The sequence below is a fragment of the Pogoniulus pusillus genome, chromosome 16 (assembly GCF_015220805.1).
Source record: "Pogoniulus pusillus isolate bPogPus1 chromosome 16, bPogPus1.pri, whole genome shotgun sequence".
In the NCBI taxonomy this organism is placed as follows: Eukaryota; Metazoa; Chordata; class Aves; order Piciformes; family Lybiidae; genus Pogoniulus; species Pogoniulus pusillus.
In genome coordinates this window covers 13,442,962-13,464,767 of record NC_087279.1, presented here as the reverse complement: position 1 = coordinate 13,464,767, position 21,806 = coordinate 13,442,962, and the positions used below count along the sequence as shown (strand labels likewise).

The 21,806-nt window shown below is 50.8% G+C and overlaps 1 protein-coding gene and 3 long non-coding RNA genes across 4 annotated transcripts; 2 read left to right on the top strand and 2 right to left on the bottom strand.

Moving 5' to 3' along the window:
• The first annotated feature begins 963 nt into the window (after positions 1 to 963).
• Positions 964 to 2,252, top strand: LOC135182469 (uncharacterized). The gene is made up of 2 exons (XR_010305225.1): positions 964 to 1,475; positions 2,097 to 2,252. It is a non-coding gene; the product is annotated as an uncharacterized LOC135182469 (long non-coding RNA).
• Positions 2,253 to 6,307: 4,055 nt separating this feature from the next.
• On the top strand, positions 6,308 to 11,535 carry LOC135182468 (uncharacterized). The gene is made up of 2 exons (XR_010305224.1): positions 6,308 to 6,563; positions 6,812 to 11,535. It is a non-coding gene; the product is annotated as an uncharacterized LOC135182468 (long non-coding RNA).
• On the bottom strand, positions 7,032 to 16,170 carry GLYCTK (glycerate kinase). The gene is made up of 5 exons (XM_064156596.1): positions 15,308 to 16,170; positions 13,044 to 13,399; positions 12,539 to 12,690; positions 10,522 to 10,697; positions 7,032 to 9,913 (listed from the first exon to the last, which is right to left on the bottom strand). The coding sequence occupies exons 2-5, from the start codon at positions 13,328 to 13,330 to the stop codon at positions 9,008 to 9,010; spliced, it is 1,521 nt and encodes a 506-aa protein (XP_064012666.1). The 5' UTR covers positions 13,331 to 13,399; positions 15,308 to 16,170; the 3' UTR covers positions 7,032 to 9,007.
• A 210-nt stretch (positions 16,171 to 16,380) lies between these two features.
• On the bottom strand, positions 16,381 to 20,843 carry LOC135182467 (uncharacterized). Its single transcript, XR_010305223.1, has 3 exons — positions 20,787 to 20,843; positions 19,248 to 19,516; positions 16,381 to 17,637 (listed from the first exon to the last, which is right to left on the bottom strand). It is a non-coding gene; the product is annotated as an uncharacterized LOC135182467 (long non-coding RNA).
• Positions 20,844 to 21,806: the final 963 nt, after the last annotated feature.

Here is a 21,806-nt window from a genome sequence, read left to right as displayed (position 1 = left end):
GCTGGCTGTGACCCCACCGAGCCCGACCGGGCTGCTGCAGCCTGGGGAGCTGATGGCAGAAGCACGCCCCACGTGGAGTTTAATTATTGGCTTTCTTCCTTAACAGAGTACATTGGCTGACCTTAATGCAATTAATTAGGGCTTAATCAACTTCTGGTGGCTCAGCACAGCACACAGCGATTCCTGCCTTTCCAGGAGGGTTTATGTGAGGCTGGGGAGGGGTGGGATACGGTCTGCAGGCTCAGTGGGTTTGTGCTAGCAAGTTCAGATAGCTGAGTACGGGGGTAAGGCTCACGTGTCCTCACAGGCTGGGCTTGTTGGAGATGCTGGTAAAGGCAGGCAGGCGCTGACTTGAGCTGTGTAGAGCCTGTGCTTGAGGTGGTGCCTCTACAAAGAGTTGCCTGTGTTGCTCGGTTTTGGCATCCTGCTGAGCTCAGGGTGGCTTCTGTGGGGCTTACCCTTGTGGCCTATATTTGCCTAGGACTTCCACACTCTGCATGCTCTTTGCTAGCAACGGGGCTGAGACTGAGTTGTGCATCCAGCAGCTGCTAGTGGGTGTCTCCTAGGTTTGCACTGAGGGTGCTGGAGGTGATGTGTGGGGAGCCCCTTCACACCACCCCCCACACACCTTAGCAGGTGTTAGCCCTGGAGATGAGAAAGGAACTGTCAGCCTGTCTCTCCTCAGGCAAGAGGGAGAGAGGCTCCTTCCCCTCCCTGCCTAGCAGTATTTGATAACTAATGGTACTAATATTGCAGGATGTCCTCTGGCATGGGGCCCTAGCTCTGTGCCCCATGGCTCCCTGGTCCCATAGGCCTCTTGGCCTTTTAAAGAGGGACTGAGGCACAGATGTCCAGTGCAAGGGTTTATTTACATGCCTCATGTCTCCAGCTGCTGGCTTTTAGGTTTCCGAGCTAGTGGACACTCGCTGGCACAGCTCGTGACAGGGTGTTCCGTCCCTAGGCTGCTGGCTTCATCTGAGAATGAAGTGACTCAGCCTTGGTCTTGCAGAATGGCCCCGGCAAGGGTGTCCCTGTGTGAGCAGTAGCAGCTCCCAGTGTCAGCTGTGGAGATGGGGACTGGGACCAGGGCATGCCCTGCCGTGTGCCCTTGTGTCCCAGGTGCTTTGCCTCCTCCCTGTGCCATGGTACCAAAGCAGCTCCCACCCATGGTGTTCCCCTGTTTCACTGGCTCCCCATGTCCCTGGCTGTTCCTAACTCCAGAGATTGTGTCACCAAAGCCCCCTTGTGCAGGCAGCCCAGCGCTGGGTCTGGGAGGTGGTGGCAGGAGCTGTGCCAGCCGCCGTCGCTGGCTTGTTTGCTTCAGTGCCAGTTCATTAATATCAAAGAGCTAATTAGGATTCTGCAGCCCTTCCCACTCGGCCCTCTCCTTCGGAGGCTGGAGGATACTTGTTGTCTGCAGGATTTTGCTGCAGCCCTGTTAAAAGGATTCAACCCTGCTCTGTCCCGGCCTGGAGGTTTGTGTCCCTCTCTCCCCTCCCAGCTAACCCACGTGGCTAAAGCCCCTTGAAGCCTGGCAAATGGGAAGTGGTATTTGCCAATAATCCCTCTGCTCCCCCGGGCAGGCTTCTCTTATTACAGATTATTAAAAAACCAAAGCCCAGGCAGCAATAACTGCTGCCTGGGGAGAGCCCAAGCACAGATTGCTCCAGGTCAGTCCCCACCCAGCAGAAGAGCCACAGGCGGAGGCGGTGTGGCATGGTATGGCACAGCTGGAACTCCTAGAGCATCTCTAGGCGTCTCCAGTCCCTCTTGAAAGCAGAGAAGAGATGGGCTAAGATTCTCTTGCTCCCTAGGAGTGAGTGGGGATTTCTACAGGTTGCAGACTAAATCCTATTTCTCCCCACAGAGGCTATGTGGAGCCCTGGAGGAGGTGGAATAGGCCCCACTCTCCCTCATCATGGCTCCACACCTTGATGACAGCATCCTCCAGCCTGTCTTTTCTCCATGGTTGGGCAGGGCAGGGGCAGCTCCTGCATTGGCAGCTCATGGGCACAGTGTAGAGCCAGCACTGCTCTCTTGCCATCCCTCAGGGACAAAACTGACCTCTACTCCCAATTTTTTGCTTTGCTTTGCAGGACTTTCAACAAAATTTACCCAGAACTGGGGATGCTGTCTCTGGGACAGGGCAGCGATGTTGCTCCATCTTGCTTCAGGTCCGGCAAAGAGCAGCCCAGGGTCTTACTTCCTGGAGGACGGCTTTGTCCCATGGCAAATACAATCCACAAAAGATCTGTAGCTGCTTGCAAATTCTTTTTCTTTTTAATTTTTCCTGAAAAAAAAAAACCTGATCTCCCTGCAAAAAGTCTCAACTGCAGCTTGAAACATTTCATGGCATGGGTTGGGGGGTTTCCTTCTGCTTTCAAGTCATTTCCCCTTAAAATGTCATTCAGGGAAGGCTGTTTTGTTGTGTTTTTTGGGGTTTTTTTTAAAGCAAAAGTCTGTGATGACATTTTAAGTGGAGAAGAAAATTGCTGCTTCGTTTCAAAATGTCAACTTCGAGTGGGGTGAGTTTTCGTTTTATTTTTTATCCCAGTGTTTCCCAGGGGAAAAAGCAGAACGATTTATTAGACTCGAGTAACCATTGCCCACCCCAGCACCCCAAAAAGAAATCCTGGCTTGTGTTTGCTTGTTTTTAACCCAACTACCTTTTTTGCAGCAGGGAAAACCTTAGCCACGAGAAGTCACGCTTGGGTGGGGTGCTGCCCTGGGGAAGGGATAACCCCATTGTAGCTAAGCTCAAGCCCTCTACGGCAAATCCTCTGCCACCAAACTCTGTCAGGGACCTGTGGGAGACTGACCAGCTTTGACCACTGTGGGAGGCCTTAATGGTGTGTCCAGGTTCTGAAGCTCTCTGCTTCCTCTCAGTCTCGCACTCCTGCTTTTCTTCCACGCAGATCACCTCGAAAATTGCTTGTGCTAGATGAGGCTGGAGACTGGAGTTATCTTCCTTTTATTTATTAGGGCAATTATACCTAATGATTCACATGCTCGTGGAGAGTAATTACTCCCAAATACAGCCCTGGCGGTGTTCTTACCCAGCCTGGAAGTGGTGATTCACAAACATGTCTTCTCCTACAACTCATCCAGCCATGATCCCTTAATTGCCGATTCGGTTCGGAGGCGGTTAAGAAGTGATTGAGAGCCCAGTGGCACCATCACTGTGCCCAGGTCACTCCAGAGGTGTGCTCGCTCACCTGCTTCTCCCCACTGCCATGCTGCTGGCCATCCTTGCTTGCCTCTCGCCGGGGTTTTGCTGGAGATTTCAGCTGAGCCGAGCCCCTCAAGCTGCGGGTTTGGTGCTTGTGAAAGAGCTGCACTGCTTGGTCCAGCAATGGCCACAGCCTGACTGAGAGGGAGCCTGGGCTATCCCCATCGGAGTCAGCCCCTTCCAGGGTGGGCACAATCCCTCCACCCTTCCAAAATGTTGCAGTGATGTGGCTCAATACTTATCTCTTCATAGCACTTGGAGCAAGTGAGCTAGAGTTGATGAAATACTGATAGTTTGGAAAGCCAAACCTTCCAGGTTTTGCACCTCAGAAGGTCCCCTTACTCCAAATTGCTCATTATGGGGCAGTTGCAAGGGATGTTAGCCCCTGTCCCAGAGCCTGGCAGCCCTCTTCCTGCGCTGCCCCAGAAGGGGAACATGGACATCCCCTGCCTGGGGAACTGTTTGCTGTGAAGGGTCTGTCTGAGCAGGAGCATCCTGTGAGGGATGACACATGGAGTCCAACCTGCTGAGCTCCTCTGGCCTCAGGAGAAACCTGAGCCCTGGGGGATGGAGAAAGGTTTCAGGGAGCGTTTTGAAGGGTATTGATGATTCCAAATGCTGCCACATGGCTTGGAAAGACAGCCTGGAGCTTGAATTTCTGCCTTGTGGGTTAAGGGGAGTCTAGGATGGTGGCTGTGCTGTGGCTAAGATTCTCTGCTGCTGCCCAAGGCAACTCTGTCTTGTTTAGCCAGAGGCTGGTGATTTGCCATGGTAAAGCCAGTTTTTGGTGACCTCAGTGAGCACAGCATGGCCATGATTTGCTGCTTTGCTCTTTTTTATCTAAAAGAACTTCTTCCCTTCTTGGTGCATGTCTGGACTGCGTTGCACAAGCCTGCACTTGCCACTCGTCCCCTCCTGCTGTGGGCACTACTCTGGGTCTCCTGTCCATAGATGCCAAAATCGCTGCTGGGATGAGAAGTGGGAAGAGAAGAGGCAGCACAAACCCCCCCTTTCTGTTTGCTGCCACTTGGCTTTATCCCCAGCATCACTTGGGTGGGCTCCTGCGGGAGCCTGCCCTAGTCACCCTGCGCCCCTGCGTGTGGAGCCGCTTGTGCAGCCAAACCAGCAGTGCTCAGTAAGCATTCACCAGGGCAATAGCTCCCTGGTTTCATTCCACCCACGTCCAACTTCTTAGCAGAGATCCACACTCATTTGCACCAGTGCCTGGCCTCTGTCAAGAGCTCCTGTGGGTAGCTAGGAACTGCTCCTAATGGGCTGCCAGGGGATTTGTGCTCCAGCAGCTCCCTGTGACTGTCTGCTCCACCCAATAGGCTCTCCTCTTCTCAGTCAGATGGTGGAGGATGCTCTGAACACCATGGGGAGGGGGCTGGCTCCTTTTTTCCCCCCATCAGATGTCTGTGACAGTGTTGGGGGAGTTGCCTTGGTGAGGCTGATAAGCCCTGGGAACACCAGTAGTGCAAGTAGAGGGTGTCTAGGCTGGTGAAGCCTCTGGAGGATGATGCTCTGGAATGGGGATGGGCAGAGGGGAGGTCTGAGTACCCCATGGCAAGTCTTGTTTCAGTTCCAAGGGGGACCTCGGGTGGGAGGCCCCTGTTAGCTGGGAGAGCTGGGAGCAAGTGCTGACATCCCACAGGGCTCCCTCTCCAGCGGCTCTGAGGCCTCCCACGCTTTCTCCCAACAGAATCACCTCTCTTCTGTTTGATGCAAGGCTCCTCTGTCTCCCCATAGACCCTACACAGGGGCTGGGGGGGCTTCCTGGGGGCTCCCTAGGGCCTAGCCCTATCCCAGTGGTGTCCATTGCAGCCACTGCAGAGGGCCTGGCCCTTCACCTTGCCAGCACAGAGCAACTCACAGCCTGCTGTCTTGTATGGCTTTTTATTCCTATGTGATTATACATCCCACTTCATATAGGGATTGAAGCCGTGCAATACGCCGGGGTCCTGCGGCGGAGAACAGCCCCTGTGCCACAGCTGGCCTCAGAGGAGCCACCATACCTACCCCCTGGGGTGCTGGAGGAGGGCTGCTGGCCTCAGCCTGGGCTCTCTTCTGCATCCCGGGCTCTGTTCAGCATTCTGGGCTCCCTAGTAATCTTCAGGCGCAGGTGTGGCATACCAAGCTGCTTTGGAGCACATACCCCACTCCTTGCACTGCATCCCCTAGCAAGCATGAGCCTGGTTCTGCTACGGAGAGCCCTGGTGGCTGCACTGATGGGCTGACGCCTGGAGAAATCCACTTTGCCTGTCACTATCCCGGGAGATGGGCAGCAGCCTCTGGCAGGATTTGGGTGCACACACTGGAAGGAAGTGCTGCCAGCAGAATGGAGGAGGGCAAAGAAGAAGGACAAGGAAGGAGCTGGGGAACAGCCACGACAGCCAGGGATGCCCCAAGTACAGTGCTCGTTGAAGTTTCTCAAGAGGCCTCAGCAGCTCTTTCAAGGTTTGCATTAAATCTGTCACATTAGCGAAAGCAGTGACAATTACCTGGCGTGTGGCAGAGATGAAAGGCAGCCCCTGTCCGAGCCCTCCGTGAAGGAAGGGCCCCATTAACACCTACTGAAAGATTAGCCATTAATCAGGCTCCGTGCAAAATAAAACCATCCACATTTATCGTTATTGGATCCTTAATGAAGTGATAATGGGAATGCTGGGGAGCTGTGATATTAATGTCTCCTAAGAGGCAAGAGCAGAGCCAAGGGTGGCAGCCAAGATTTTTAATTTACTGCCAAGAGCTCGTGCTGTTAATAAGGCTGTTGCTTCTCCTGGCCATTAGCACTGGTTTGTCTACAAGCAGCCCACTTGGGAGAGCAGATCAACCCCAAACACACCTGGGCTTTGCTCACCCACTCCCTGGCCCAGTGGCTGAATGTGCTTTTCCCAAGGGCTGGCCCTGTGTTCCCTGCCCAAGGGCAGGGATGTGGCCAGGGAGCTGTTGGCCATCTCCACCTGTCTCACTCCTTGCTGGTACAATTTTCCCCTTGAAAAGGGAAGGAACTGTGAGCTTCAAAACTAAGCATCTTTTGCTATGCTCACTCTATTTGTGATTTCTTTTCTTAGGCACAAGCACCCTGGAGCCAGGACGGCACAGAGCTGGTCCCAGTGTAGCCTGCACACTGGGATCACTTGGTATGACCACAGTCATATTCTGGGTTTCTTCCCCTGCCCAGGTGGACTCACATGACGCTAACATGCCATGCAGGACAGTGCAGGCAAGCTGCAAAGCCCTGCGCAGCTGCGGTGACTCACTCAAGTTCCCAGAGGAAAAGCCATGGCTCCTGGCAGGCTCTGCAGCCCAGAGGTAGTTCGTTGCTCGGCAGGTAAGCGATGCTGTGGCAGCTTTAGACGCACCTGCTCTCTCCAATCCTTGCAAAACTCGGTGCAGCCCAAATCGTGTGCTGGCTCACACACAGGGTTCTTCACTGTCAGTGAAGGGCTGCAGGTCAGAGGGAGTGGGCTCTGGGGAGGAGAACTAACAGGCAGTTCAGTGACAAGCACTGTCCAGAGGAAAAACACAATGCCTTGTACATAAGGGGTGCACATGCTCCAAAACTCCTTTTCTTCCTAGGCAGAAGATACACAAGGTCCACCTGAGCAACCCTTCAGAAATGGAGCTTCTATCTACCCAGGTAGAAGCATCAGAAGAGGAAAAGTGTTTCTATAACTGGGGTGTCCTTGGTCAACCTCCTTGTCCTGTTATCTCCTCACTAGAAAAGAAGGGACAAAAACATAAACCATATATGGAGGGCAAGCAAATGGAGATGTAAAGTGCACTTCAAACAGCTCCATCCTTTCAACAAGCCATTTATTATTCTTCTATCCACCCCAATGCCTCTTTAATTGTTAGTAAAAAGCCACTGTTTAGAAAGCAAGGACACTGCTCAAGGTACACGTGGGAGGCATTTTCCCAGGAGAAGCCAGACTGAAATTGGAGTCACTCTGGATTTCACCGGAGCAGAACTGGACAGCCAGCATTAGCAACCATTTGGAGCCAGCCTTGGACAGATATCCTGGCCACATCCCACACTTTTTGGCTGTATCACTGCGCGTGTCGGTGTCCCCACAGTGCTGGCACGCCTGGCATGGCAGAGGCAACCTGCCAGCAGCCTCCAGAGAAAAATGCATGGCACAGACCTTCTCCTGCACAACTGCCACCTGACATTACAGGGGCATGGCGAGCTTGACAAAGCTTGGCAGGTTTTCCCCAGCAGATCTCTAAGCTGTTTGCCAGAGTGAGCAAGTTCAGGCATGTTACAGAAGACCTTCAGACTCAGAGGACAAATAAGATGTGTGGATGAGTTTAAACGACTGGGGCAACACCAGCGTTTTGAAATCCCCAGGCTTTGCCTTGATGCTATGCCTGGGCTGTGGCCCAGGCAGTCAAGCTGCCAGTCTGGCATCAGTACTGGGCCCCGTGATGGTCTTGCTGATATGCCTAATTGTTACATACCGGCTTTGAAATCGACGCAGGAGGTGTCACATCTCCTCAGAAATCCACCCTCCAATCCATTCTGGAGCAGGGCGTAGAACGCCTGCTCAGTGAGACACCACGACTCGGGGTGTTGGCAGGACAGTGTATTTATGTCACAAGATGAGATCAGCCACACGGAGCAGGCTGCTCTGCCTGTTTGTCTGAATAAGTGTGGCCTATTAAATCAGAGCTGGATTTTCAAAGGCGCTCAGCTCCCACTTAGGCTCTGCAACCAACAGGCAGATATTCAAAAGGAGTTGGACATGTTGGGTCATACTGGCTGCTGAGCTGAAGTCTTTTGAATATCCAGCCAAAACCATCACTGTGCCTGTTGCTACAGGCAGAGCCCTTCTGAAATCCAGCCCCACCGTGGGCTCCGCGTCCTGGTAAATGCAGCTCATCTCTGCTCTCCCCCATCCTGCACTGCAGTAGGTGATGAAATTGCAATAACCACCACGTCCTTATACATGTGGAGGAGCAGCTCCCTGTCGACATGCAGCTCCAGCAGTTTTGCCCTTTGATCAGCTCAGCAGCGTGGGTCAGGAGAAACGAGCATGAAGGTTTCCTTGCCTTTTGTTCTGTGGAATTAGCAGAGTTAATCAGAGTGACAGCGACTTCTGCCTCAGCACAGAAGAAAGGTCAGTGGCTCAGGCTGAATGCACAACTCTTTGCTAGGCAGCTGGAAAACAACACCATGAAAACTGGTCACATACACGCTGCTGGCATGGAGGCTCTCACATCTGGTATCAGCAAAGAAGATGCCCTGCGGAGGGGGAAGGAGGCTGGAGGAAAAGGCCTTCACTCAGCTGGTTTGCCACTGCACCTTAATTGTCCCCTTCCTTATGCTGTACAGTGCAGGTATATCACACTCTGTGACACTGTCACTGTGCACTGCTTTTTTATTGTCTGTCCAGTATCAAATACATCTCTTGGCCCATGTGCCCCTTTGCTGGGTGTGCATCATGCTGGGCTTGGGGTCTCTGTGTCTCCTCAGGTTTCCCTGTGGTCTTTTAACTGTAGTTGAAATGGTTACAAGAGTGGCAGCTCTCGGCAGAAATGTCAAATTTGGCCTTTGTGTCTGTAATGTGCCCTCTTACCTTCCTCTGATCAGTTACAAGTGCTTGCTTTTGCTGTGGATATCCACTCGTGTCTAATTAGTGGATTCTTTCTGTCAAAGATAGTAGGACCCCAGGGTCCTAATGTGACCAGGTTACATTTGTCTGCAGTATTTATTGATGCTTCCATTTATCCCTGGTCCTGTTAAAAGCATCTGGGTATCTGCAGAGGTTGCTCTCATGATCTCTCTGTGTCTCTAATTAAAATAGCCTGGATGTCCATGACATTGGTGCCAGTCAAGCCTGTCACCAGGAGGTGATGCCCATCTCGGAACTGGCTGAAGAACGTATAGGAGTCATTATTGCTGAGAAAGGCCTCCACATCAAGGCCCTCCTGCAGTGCCTCACCCACCAGCTCTGGGCTGCAGAAGGCTCCTGCTGCTTCCGTTGGCCCATCTTGCCCATCTGTTCCCCCACTAAGAAAGATGATCTCACAGTGCCCTGGGGGGCTGCTGGTCTCCATGGCCCATGCCTTGTACAGCCTCAGTGCCACACGCAGGGCCAGTTCCTGGTTCCTACCTCCCTTGCCAGTTCCTTGAAGCTGAACCGTGGTTTCTCCGCCGGCCAGGATGCAGACTGGTCTTCTGGGCCCTAATCCTCTCAGGACCTGCAGGAACTCAGCAAGGTCCAAACCAGGGATCTCTAGCTCTGCTGCCAGCTGCAGGAGGTTTCTCCTGACCCCATCACTCAGGGGCCCTTCTCCGAGGCCAGTGAAACCAAGGTGGAGCAGCTGGATCAGCTGGCAGTACAGCATGGCAACATGGCCAACCTCCCCACGGACTGCTGTGCTCAGAATCAGAGTTGTGTAGCCCAGGCCCTCAGCTTGGCATTTGGCCTCATCTAAAGCCAGAGTGTTTGATCCGATGATGATGTTGCAGACGTGGGAGTAGTCTTCTGGAGCAGTGGCCTTGGTGGGAGACCTGGACAGGACTGTTTCCACTGACTTGGGCAGGCTGTGCAGCAGGTTGTATTTGGTCAGTATCTGAAGGCAGTCTTGGATGCTGTGGGAGCTGGCAGCAGTGGGCCCACTTGCTATGATGTCCAAGGGGTCACCGATCACATCAGAAAGGATGAGGCTTACCACCTACCAAGAGAAGTGCCTGCAGATTATTATGGGAGGCAGAGACAGGTGACCATTCAAGACCCCCAGTGTAAGCTCTGCTCCAAGTTAGACCTGCACCACCAGGGGCAGATCTTAGCTCATTTTTGTTTTAAGGTCAGGACCTTGCCCTTCTTGAACTCACAAAGCTAAAATGTCCTTTGATGCTGCACCATGACAGTGGCAGATGTAGCCACTGCACTTGTCAGTCTGGTTACCTGGTGTGGGTTCAGTGATGGTGCACATTGAGAACAGTCCCCAGGGGAGCCAAGGGTCAGAACCAGCTTCAAAAGCGCTGTGGTGGAGCACCAGCGCATTGGACGTGCCTGCTGGGGGAGGCCTGAGCTGTGCTGAGAGTAGTGTGATGGGACAGACATCATCTGCATAGTCTGAATTCCTCAGACTTTCACCTCTGACTCCCTGAGAGTTTGGATCCTCCATGAAATCTGAGCCACAGATTCCCAAAACAGTGTGGAGAGGTTGTTCAGCCAGTAAGATAAAGCCCTGCAAGCACACTTAGGTGGGTTGACTAAGCCCCTGTTTTGAGGGTGGATGGGTGGTCTTTGGACAAGCAGGAGCTTCCCCTCGGGTACCTGTGCAGGATATGCGATCCGGGCCAGCCCTCCACCCTTCAGCACAGACAGAGCCTTCCGGACGGTGTTCAGCTCCTGTATGGCAGCTCCTTGGGAAGCCAGCATCTTTGTGAGTTTCTCCTTCTCTTCAAGAACGATGGGAGGGATAGGAGCAGGCAGAAGGGCGGATCCACCCCCTAAGATGCAGAAGAGATGGCAAGGACAGCAGGAAAAGTAGGACAGGAGGGGGAAAAAAAAGCTGTTTGGTGCTTGAGCCTTTCCTCTTCCCTCACCAGCGCTCAGTAGGAAGGCAGGGGTGGTTGGGGAACTATGCTAACGTCTCTGGAGAACTCAGGCTTCCTCAGCAGTGAGTTTTAATCATTGCTGCCATGCCCAGTCTGCAGTCAGCTACACTTCACTTGGGCTGTGTAAACCTCACCAGATCAGGGAATTGCGTGCCTGTAGTGTTGTGGGGATGGCAGGGAAGGGCCAGCAGGTGCTATCCCCACTCCATCAGCTTACTAGTGTACTATGAGTGCTACTACACTGATTTGCAAGGGCTACCTGGATGGGTGAGCAGACAGCACAGGCTCCACGACTTACACAGCAGTCAGTACCAAGTGGATGGACACACTACCTGCTTTCCTGGCCCTATTTATCCAGGCCAGTGTGTAAAAACATCAGCTATGGCTGCAGCAAGAGAAAACTGCTGAACTGCACTCATCTAGGCCTGGGAGGAAAGGAAGGGAAGAGAGTAATACAAAAGAAAAAGCACACCCAGGGTGCAGGGTGATAGTCTCATGGCTGGGAATCCTGTCTGACAGAGGTGGGCGTTGGAAGTGTGGAAAAGGTGGCAAGAAAAAAGGTTATAAAGGAAAAGTGGAAAGGATGGAAAATACAGAGTAGGAAGGAACAAGATCTGAGCAGAGAGTGGTCATGCAGAGAATATCTGAAAGCTACTGTCAAAAGGCAAAGCCTGCTCCAAGATTTGAGACAAATCAGCATCAATAAAACATGATGAGCAAGAAAAACAAATGCAAATGTCTGTGTTTCAGTCAATAGCCAGGGATCTAGCTGAGAGGCAGGAGCAGTCAGGGACCGGCTGCTGTGTGGGAGTCCACATGCATAGGGAGCTGCAGCCGCAAGGAGATTCTGTACAGGCTCCCTGAAGGGCTGAGGAGTCTCTTAGAGATTCCCATAGCCAAAGGATAGGAGGAAACCCAGGGGAATCCCCAGCAATTGGAGCTAGATGCCAGCCACTTGGGTGTTTGGCTAACAGCACTACTTCCTCTGCACCAGATCAGGCTGCAGCAGCAGCAGTGGAGCCAGGGAAAAAACCACTAAGTAGAGAAGACCAAGCGGCTTCTACAGCGCTGTGCCAAGCACTTGCATGCTTTTTGCCCTGCAACACCTACTTGCCAGGCTGAGCTCAGGCCACTGCATCCCTCCTGATGCACGACATCCACCTTCCTTGCACAGCCCTGCCTCTGGGGCCAGCTTGACAGCCCAGCAGCCAGGGCCTGGGGGTGTTCACACCTGACCCTGCCAGGTGTGCAGTTCACTGTGTTGGAACATAAGGGCCTCATTTCCAGCAGCAAGGAAGCAGAAAAGTCCTGGGAGTCCTTAATATCATCTTACAGAATCACACCCCTGCAGAAATTGGGAGCATGCAAGACTACCATGTGCTTGCTTCTCTAAGTCTACATCCCCAAATGTCAGGAGGGGCTAGAAAGAAGCATGTCCTCGCCAAGGGATGAGAGCAGCTGTCAGGTTGTGCTCAGAGGTACCATCTCACAGTGTGGCACCCAGCCTACATAGCTCGGCCTCTCTGCAGTGCTGGAAGGCAGACCATTCACTACAGCACCACATAGCCCTGTGTCCTCTTCCTGCTGCCTCCCTGAATAAAGGCTTGCAGGAGAAGGGAGAGGAAAAATCACAGGGGTGCTGAAAGGGCTGGCAAGGCCCAGCACTCCCCTGCTGCACAGTCACATGTGGACAGGCAGCTGGAGGGGCCCTCAGTACAGCCTGCTCACATTACCTGAGATGAGCACCAGGAGCAAGTCATCTGCAGTCAGGCCCTCAGCCAGCTGCTGGATGGCTGCTGCTCCCTTCAGAGCCTCTTGGTCTGGGAGGTTGTTCTTGGCACCTTCGATCACCTGGATTTTGCTGTGTGGCTTCAGGAGCATCTCCCTGGTGAGGTAAGAGAGACAATTGTGCCACTGACACATGCACCTCCACAGCCACCCAGGCTGTCACTCAGCAGAGAAACAAGCCTGGCATGCTAAAGGCATACAGCGAGTGACCAGGGCAGGGAGGTGTTTCTCCCAGGGCTAGAGAAGCAGTGCAGCCAGTGCAAGAGATGGGCTGTGTCACTGGTGCCACTGGGATGTGATGGAGGTTAAACAACAGAGTAGTGGGGTGGAAAAGGTGGGCACTAGAGCAAGGATAGCTAGAACTGACTGAAGGGGTTCAAAGCAACATCGCACAGAGGTTAAATGTGGCAGCCTATCCCCCTTAAGACTGTCCAGCCACAGCCCCCTTACCGCATTCCCGCTTGCCGCAGGCTCTCCTGGATGCCCATCGGCACATTGATGATCCCTCGGATCAAGTGGTCTCCCAGGATCTCTTCTGCTGCCGCGGCCATCCCCAGCACAGCTTTGCCAAAACCCACCAGGTACACGTTCCTCTTCACTGGGAAGGCTTGTCCCTTCACCAGAAGCTGGGGCTCCCCATCTCCCTGGAGCTTCACAGCCCTCTTCAGCATGGGAGCTGGCCGGACGGTGCCCACCGCACAGCGGAAGAGGGCCACTGCGTGCTCGCGGAGGGACATGCTGAGCCTGCTCGGTGGGGTGGCCTTGCACACTGCCAGTGCCAGCCAGGCCTCGGCAGCTGGGGCAGCCTGCAAAGCAAAGTTGACGTTTTTCACTACCAGCAGAAACAGGCTTGCTACAGAAGGAGCAGGGAGGACAAAACATGAACCGTGGAGCTCTAGCTCCTGCTTCTTCTAAACTAAGGTGCCATACCAACAGCATTTTCACACCCCTCCCCAAGGCAGGAGGAGTGGAAGGACAGTGTTGCGTTCAAACTGTCAACTTGTGGTCCTGCAATCCCATTGCCTCCTGCGGGGAAGATGAGCCCTGCCAGTCAGCTCCTCCATCACTGCAGCTTTGCCACCGGCAAGCCGTCATCTCTATTTGATCAGTGTTTGACACCTTTCCAAAGCGTGGAAGCTGCTCTCTGTCCTGGAGGGAGCAGAGTGTCTGAGTGGAACAGCTTTTCACTACATTAACTCCCTCATGCTAGCCAAATACTGATCTCATTCTCTGGCTGTGCATTGCTCCATGTGTCCCTGCAACATCAGGCATGAACTTAGGAGAAACAACAGGCTTGCTGGCTGCCTGATCCCTTGCTGCTAGTGGCCAGAGAGAAACAGATAATGAGGTTTCCCCACCAAACAGCAAATTAACACAAGGCTTCATTTGCCTTTATTTTTTAGTCCTCTCATTATCCATTAAAACCACATCCAGAGCCCAAATAAGAGATCAGATCCAGACAAAGTTGCCAGCTGTGTCTGTGAAAGCCCATTTGAGCTAGTCTCTGCTGAGTATTAGCATTATATGCAACAGATCTGCTTGCAGACCGAAAGATCTCAACTGCTCAAGGGCAGACACTTGTCTTGACAAAGGAAAGGCAGCCCCTGCCAGCACACATGCATCTATTCCCTCCCAGCATTTCTCCTTCCTTCTGTTAACTGGCAGCAAGTTCACTGCTGGTTTCCCAAGATCAAAGATCTTTGTGATCTGCATCTCTCCCGCTCACGGCGATTATGGTGCAGGCAATGAAGGCAGGGTGCCAGGAAGCTGAAGCAGCCTGGGCAGCACACTTGATCATAGACTCCTTCAAATTACCTGAGAGAGTCATTCCTCTCTCCAGTGAACTGATGTGCTTCAGCACAGGGCTGGCTTCTCTTAGGAGAGCTGAGGAGTCCAGAGGTCTCTTTATCCTAACACTCCCATAGCATTGCAAGGTGTTAATCATTAAGCCACACAAGCTTTACAACAGCTCCTTTGGGGCTAAATTTGCCTTATTTTTCTGTGAGGACCCAAAGGCTCTGCAAAAACCAACACAAGCACCTTCTCAGGCAATGAAACTTGGGCACATTCTGAAATGTATTGAGCAAGGGACTTGAAAACTGTATGGAGAATCATTGGCTTGCCAGGGGAAAAAATATCTGAGAATCATTTAAGCTGGAAAAGACCCTTAAGATCATCAAATCTGATCATAAACGATTCAGTTCCTAGGAGAAGCATTTTAAGAGCAAGTCCAAGGCAGATTAAACTACCTATCTACAGTTCCTTTAGGTACTGGTCGGAAGGCCCAGCTTTTCAATCTCAAGGAGAGTTAAGAGTAAAGACAGGGCACCCTGACCACTTAGCTGCTAGACTTAAACTTTACAGCAGCTCGTGCTGCCAGCAGTTTAAGCCTTAGCCCTCTTACGAGGGCCAGAGTAACAGAGCTAACACCAGTGAAGTCATCTGTACACATCTTAGGAACTGAGATTAGAATCTCTGTTCCCAGCAGATCTCTGATTCACCTGGCAGCACAGTGCAATCAAAGGAAGGTGTGACAAAAACAGAGGTGCATCACGGCCCAGGTCACCTCGCCTCAGCTGTGAGACAGAGTTTGCAGAAGTAGTTGGAGAAAAAGGCTTAAATGGAGCCCAAAGCTTTTAACAGGCTCTGTCTCTGCCTTGATAGTTTTGTGCACGGCTGACCCTGATGACCAGGGGAATTGAGAACAACCAGACCTGCAACTGTGGCTTCTGTCACATGCGTCCTCCCAGCAGCACCACTCAGCTCCAACTCCAGACACGGCACAGCAGGCGTGAGTTGTTTAAAAGCAATCCTCTCCTACTGGAGCTGAAAACAGGAATGCCAGCTTAATTCATCTGGCACTTGTGTACATACTGCTAATGCTTGCTCTGGAAAGTATTGCACTACAATAGCAGGCATGTAATCTGTTTTCTGCACTCTGGACTCCGATTATATTTTAACCATCGAGGCCAGATCCAGAGTCTGCTGAAGTCAGAAGCAATGGAAAGACACTCGCTAAGGAGCCTAGGGCATGCCGCCTGCCACCGATTGCAGCACACAGGTGTAAACATGAAGTAAATCTGGTATAACCCCCCCCTGCAGGCACAGCTTATCTAACTTTACACCAGTACAACAGAGAGCTGAATTTGGCACAGATTCATTAGCTCTGGAGGTCTCCATGTGTTATTCTGCTCTTTGTCAGCTCCAATTAGACACACAGGCTTGCTGAAGGCTCCCCTTGGAATGGGGGTGCAGCTAATGATGCCACAAGTCCATTTTTATGTCATTTATTTATGCAGTCTCAGGCACCAGTACTAAATGTCATCAGGGAGCAGCTATACATCAGTGCTACACATATATCAACATAAAGCAAAACTCCTACTTGTTTCACTGGGACTTTAAGAACAAGACCGAGAGAATTAAACACTGCCCCACACCGAGGCAGCCCTGGGATGAAGAATAATCTCAATGGCAACTCTCAGACTACCTCCACAGATGGTGGGTCTAGAAGTGGTGTAATTGACAATTAGCTGCTGCTTACTGCTTGTGAGGAAATTACATTCTCACATCTCTGTCTTTTCCCACTGCTGGATGGGAGGAATCCAGGCTGGGTGAAGGGGTTGACGATGTGACTCTTACTGCTTCACCACTACACCACTAATCTTTGTTTCTCAGGGAAATCACATAGGTGTAAACAAGCCCTCTTCTATAGGGATATAAGGTAACATGATACAGGCAGAGGTAGGGCTCAGGTTTGACACCTTCTCTTTGTCTCTACTCAGGATAATTTGGAGCTGGGGGACAGACAGTCTCTCAGAACATTTTCTAGAAGTTTGCATCAAGCTTAGGAGGAAAGTGATGCTAAGAATTGCCTGTCCAAAGAGAGCAGGAGGACTGCAAGGGTTTTAGATTAATCCTCTTTAAATGAAAACTTCCTCAGCTGTCATTGCTGAAGGATGTTCACCATTTACATACTTGTTTCCGTGCATTACCATTATAAGCACTTTCTTCATAGGGCTCCTCCTAAGCCTGCAGAATTTTCTATTGTTAAGTCTCCACAAAAAGCAAAATCCCAGCTCCTCATTTTCACCATCTCTGGGAAAGAGGGAGGGAGAAGAGCTGGACTGTGATAAAATACAGGCAAAGTGCTCGTTTGCATCACCTTTCATTAACTTTTTAATTAAAGCTATTCTACAGGCTAAGAGCCAAGTCAGAGGGAGACAGAAAACAATCCAGCACCAGAGAAGAAATGTGGTAAGCTGCCAGGTAAATTGGATTGTGGCATGAGACCAAAAGCATGGACATAGCAGGGCATAGCCTGAGCCATAAACTTGGAGCCACGCTGGGGAGGAGAACAGTGAATAAGTGAGCTAGCTATGCCCATGCAGTGAGGAAAATGAGCCAGTGCCTCACTCCATGGCAGGTACTTGAAAGCCAGAAAAATATTCCCTTCTAGAGCCAGTCTGCCATTGCCAGGCAGAGCTGAGCTACTCCAGGTGCTGCGGTTAGAGGTTTGTTCAGAGATCTGCATCATGTGCTTGTGGTTTTCTTGAAGTTGGGGTAATTGGGCTTGTTGTAGGCCAACCCAGTCACAGATCCTGAGTGTTTCAGGTGCAGTGAGATTGGAGGATACTGTACATCAGTGCTCTGAGGTGGCTAAACAACTGAGATCTTCAGGGGTCCAAGTTAGTTTATTTTAATGTCACAGGGACACCTCTGGATGTCCCCCAGTGCAACAGTGAGTGGCAACTGGCCCACCATGTACAGGGGCAACTCCAAAATCCCTGAGGGGCTTGGAAAAGATTTGAGATGGCACAGGATCAAACCCCAATTGTTCTGAGGATAGTTTTAAGCTCCAGCTCTAAAAGACAGATTATATCTTTGTTACAGCAGTAAACTAACAAACACAGCAAGTTTTAGCAGTGCCTCCTGCTACTCGTTTTTCTTGCTACATGACTTTCTTCTGGCCCCTTGGAAGGCATATTACTGCTAGGCTCACCAAGGCTTCCCACCTTCATTGCTCTGCATCACCATGGGAGCTTACCTGTGAAGTAGGAGAGAGCAGATGTTACTGCCTTTGAGTCCCCTGTTCCCACTTACTGACACATCTTTTCTATCATTTGATATATCAACTTTAATTTGCCAGGCAAGCTCCACTCAAAGTCAAACTTGCTGCTCCAGATGGTCCCAAAAGCATTCTGAGAAAGTTTTCCAGGAGATGCACTGAACCCAGGAGGAAAACAAAGCAGGGAAGGTTTATTCCAAGTGACTGTTCTGGGAGGATTAGACAGGGGATTTCTCAAGACTAAATCTCTTTAAATGAAAATTTCAGAATTTGATTAATTTTTTAATCTGCACATGGATTTGCATAAAATTACTGCACTGCCTCGCTCAGAGCTCGTGAAGGAGAAAATGTCTGCAGCTAGGATGGACCAGCTCACCACTGGGCATCTCTAAAGGGTCCAAGCACACAAGTGGGTGCTCAGGGACAGGCAGGGTAATACAGCCTTTCGTGGTGCTCCCCCATCTGTAACTGACGGGGGGCAGACTGTTCAGTTTAATGCCATACAGATGCTCTTTTACCTCTTGCAAAAGGGGCAAAAGAACACCACTTCACACACAGGATTGGAAAGTTCAAAGGGAAAAGCTATTCACAACTACACACAGCAGTGCAAAAGCATATAAAATGCACAAAAATCCATAGTATATCCCTGCCACGCTTCACACAAACCTCCCTTTGATTCAGGCCAACACACACAGGCTTTCAAATGGCTTCCCCCTCCACCATGCCTCTCTACCCCATACCAAAACCAGCACAAAATTCAGCTCGACAACTCCAGGCCCAACTGGCAGCATTGCCAAGGCTGACCAGGCCTCCACTCCTCTGCAGGAGATAAGAGCCTGGGTGTCCTTCCCAGGAGGAGAGAAGAATCTGACTTTGCAGCCAGTTTTATAGAGATGCAGGAGTTAGAAGAAATACAGAAGATTACACTTTCCAGTGCACCTCCTGGACACTCCAGCACCTGGAGGTCTGCAACTTTGAGGTTTCTTAAAAGGCAGCACCCAGCCTCAAACTACCACAGACACAGGCCAGAGAGCTGCACAGAGGGTCTTCCAGGTGGGTAAAGGGGAACACAGGATGGGGGCTGAACACTTTCTCTTCAAGAATACACTGAGCTCTGTGAGAAAGCCAGGAGTCCTCTTTTCCAATACATGGGTTCCTTGGGAAAAGAAACAGGTTGCTCTCATGAGTGATTTACTCAACAAGAAAAGTATCAGAGAACTCCAGGCCAGAAGGGACCCCAAGGATCATCTGGTCCAACTTTTTTTGGGCAAGAGCAGAGCCAAAATGAGCTGGCCCAGCACCTTTTCAAGCTGAGTCTTAAAACTGTCCGGTGCAGAGGACTCCACTGCATCCCTTGGGAGATGATTCCAGTGTCTGAGTGTGCACACAGGGAAACATTTTCTTCTGGACTGCAATGGCAGTGTCCCCAGCAGTAATTTTCCTCATCACTCCTTGTCTTCTCCATGGGACTTCATGTGAAAACGGAGTCTCTGTCATCCTGGTAGCCACCCTTTACGTGTTGGTCCATGACAGTAAAGTCTCCCCTTGGCCTTCTCCAGGCTGAACAAGCCCAGCTCTCCCAGCCTCACCTTGCATGGCAGCATTTCCAGTCCCGTGGTCGGTCTTGTGGCACTTCTTTGGACACTTTCCAGCCTATCCATGTTCTTTCTTGTATAGCAGACAGGGCTCCAGGTATAGTATGACCAGCACTCAGTAGAGTAGGACAATTACTTCTCGATCTCTGCTGGTGATGCCCTTCTTGATGCAACACAGCATCCTGGTGGCTTTCTTTGCCACTTAAAGTTTTCTGTTGTAGTGAACAGACTTTTTCCTCTGTAGTCAGAATCCAGCTATCCAACTTCCATATTTTAGAAGATAAAAAATACATTGTATAAGATCAAAGCCCTTCAAGTAGAGACAAAATACAATAAATTACAGAACAAGGGAGAGAAGGGGCAAGAAAAGGAAATGAATGGAAGCAGAGAATGAAACACCAAGCTGCACTTGTCTTTCTAAAATGCTTAATTAAAAGTTGGACTCAAGTTTATCATGTTCTCATCTTCCTTGTCAGGCTGGCTTCCCTCCCAGGGGTAGTGTGCTGTGAAAACACCAATTACAAGCTATACTGGATTGCTCTATTGGCAACATGAAATTTTCAGTAGAAAAATGCTAACTTTAAGGTAGTTGAATGAACCATCAGAATTCCCCTACATGCATTTGGACTGACGTTAGCAGGCCCCTTGGAACAAGCCCTACCCTACAGAAAAGGAAAATCTCTTCCAGTGAGAATGGCACTTCATTTGCCAGCCTGGATTTAGGCAAGAGGCTTTACCCAGGCTACAGCCAAGAGAAGATCTTGTCTAGTTGTCTTCATTAAGCACCTAAAATTCCAAAGGAGTAACCACAACAAATATTAAGTCACAAACATCTGAATCTTATGGGGGGCAGAAGAGAGCTGAAAAACAGACTTACAGACTTGAGGTACGACCTGTGCAGTAGCTTTATACCTTTACCCACCCGAGGACAAATCAATATATTTTCTAACCAACCCACAGAGTATCTGAAAAACTTCAGCTTGCAGTCATAATGGTGTGAAATTAAGACTGCTTAGTCCACGTGAAAGTTTGCACAGTTTGAAACAGAAACACATGTGATTTGAGAGAAGAACTTGTAAAAACCTCTGGCCGTCAGGCAGCTTAGTCAAGTAAAACTCTGAACTACATCATAGTCATTTAGCACCCTGACCTGGCTTAGCAGAGTCAGGATTTCACCTGGTACTCACTAAAGCTAGCTTTAAATTAGTTACAAAACAAGACAGAGTTTTAGGCACTCTGATATAACAGAGGCACTCTGATATAAAGAGTCCCCTTTCCTTGTTAGGGACTCTCAGATATGCTCTCCATGCTAATTCAATGCTTCTCAAAACATTTCACAGATTCATTCCTGTCATTTTTACAAGTTTTACAAGTGAGCAGAAAGAAGTAGCTAAACATAGAGAAGCTCAGCCAACATCCATGACTGAGGTTCGAATGATTATCAACCCTATTCCTAGCTAGCCGGGGGGCCACCAGGCCCCCCGGCCTTTAGATCCCACTCCCATTCACCCAGTGCACATCATGGGCACTCACCAGCGACAACGGGAGGAGGATCCCTCTGCCCAGTTGGGCACAGCTTGGGGCTTCTGTCTTTCCTGGTGTGGATTATAAAGGAGTGGGGAGGGCGGGCAAAGTGGTCACAGGTGAGGTGGGAGGAGACTGCAACAGAACCCAGGTGCTCTGGGTTTGGGGAAAATAAAGAGGAAATGCTGTGTGGGGTGGGAGAGGGGCAGATAAAGGGGGAAAGGGAAGGTGGTGCTGAAAGGAGGGAGATGGAGATGAGAAGGGTGGAGAGAAGAAGAGAGTCCAATGGAGAGCCAGCCACAAGGATGATTAGGGGTCTGAGCATCTTTTCTATGAAGAGGCTGAGAAACCTGGGGCTGTTTACTCTAGAGAAGAGAAGGCTAAGAGGGGATCTGATCAATGTCTACAAACATTGGAGGGGTGGGTGTCAAGTGGAGAGGGGCAATCTCTTTTCCGTGGTGCACAGTAATAAGACAGAATCATTGAGACTAGAAAAGACCTCTGAGATCATCGAGTCCAGCCTATGACCTAACACCACAACATCAGCTCAACCATGCCACCAAGTGTCACATCCAATCATTTCTTAAAGACCTCCAGGGATGGTGACTCCACCACCTCCCTGGGCAGTCCATTCCAGTGCCTAATCACCTCCCCTGGCGCAGCTTCAGGCCATGACCCCTTGTCCTGTCACAAGTTGCCTGGGAGAAGAGCCTAACTCCCACCTGACTACACCTTCCATTTAGGTAGGTTTAGAAAGTGATAATGCCCCCTCTAAGTCTCCTCTTCTTCAGGCTGAACAACCCCAGCTTCCTCAGCCTTTCCTCATAAGACTTTCCCTCCAGTCCCTTCCCCAGTCTCGTTGGTCTCCTCTGGACCCTCTCCAGCACCTCAATATCCTTCTCGAAGTGAGAGCCTCAGAGTTGCACACAGTGCTGGAGGTGAGGCCTCACCAGTGGTGAATGCAGGGGAAGAATGACATCCCTAGTCCTGCTGGCCATGCTATTCCTGATACAGGCCAAGATGCCACTG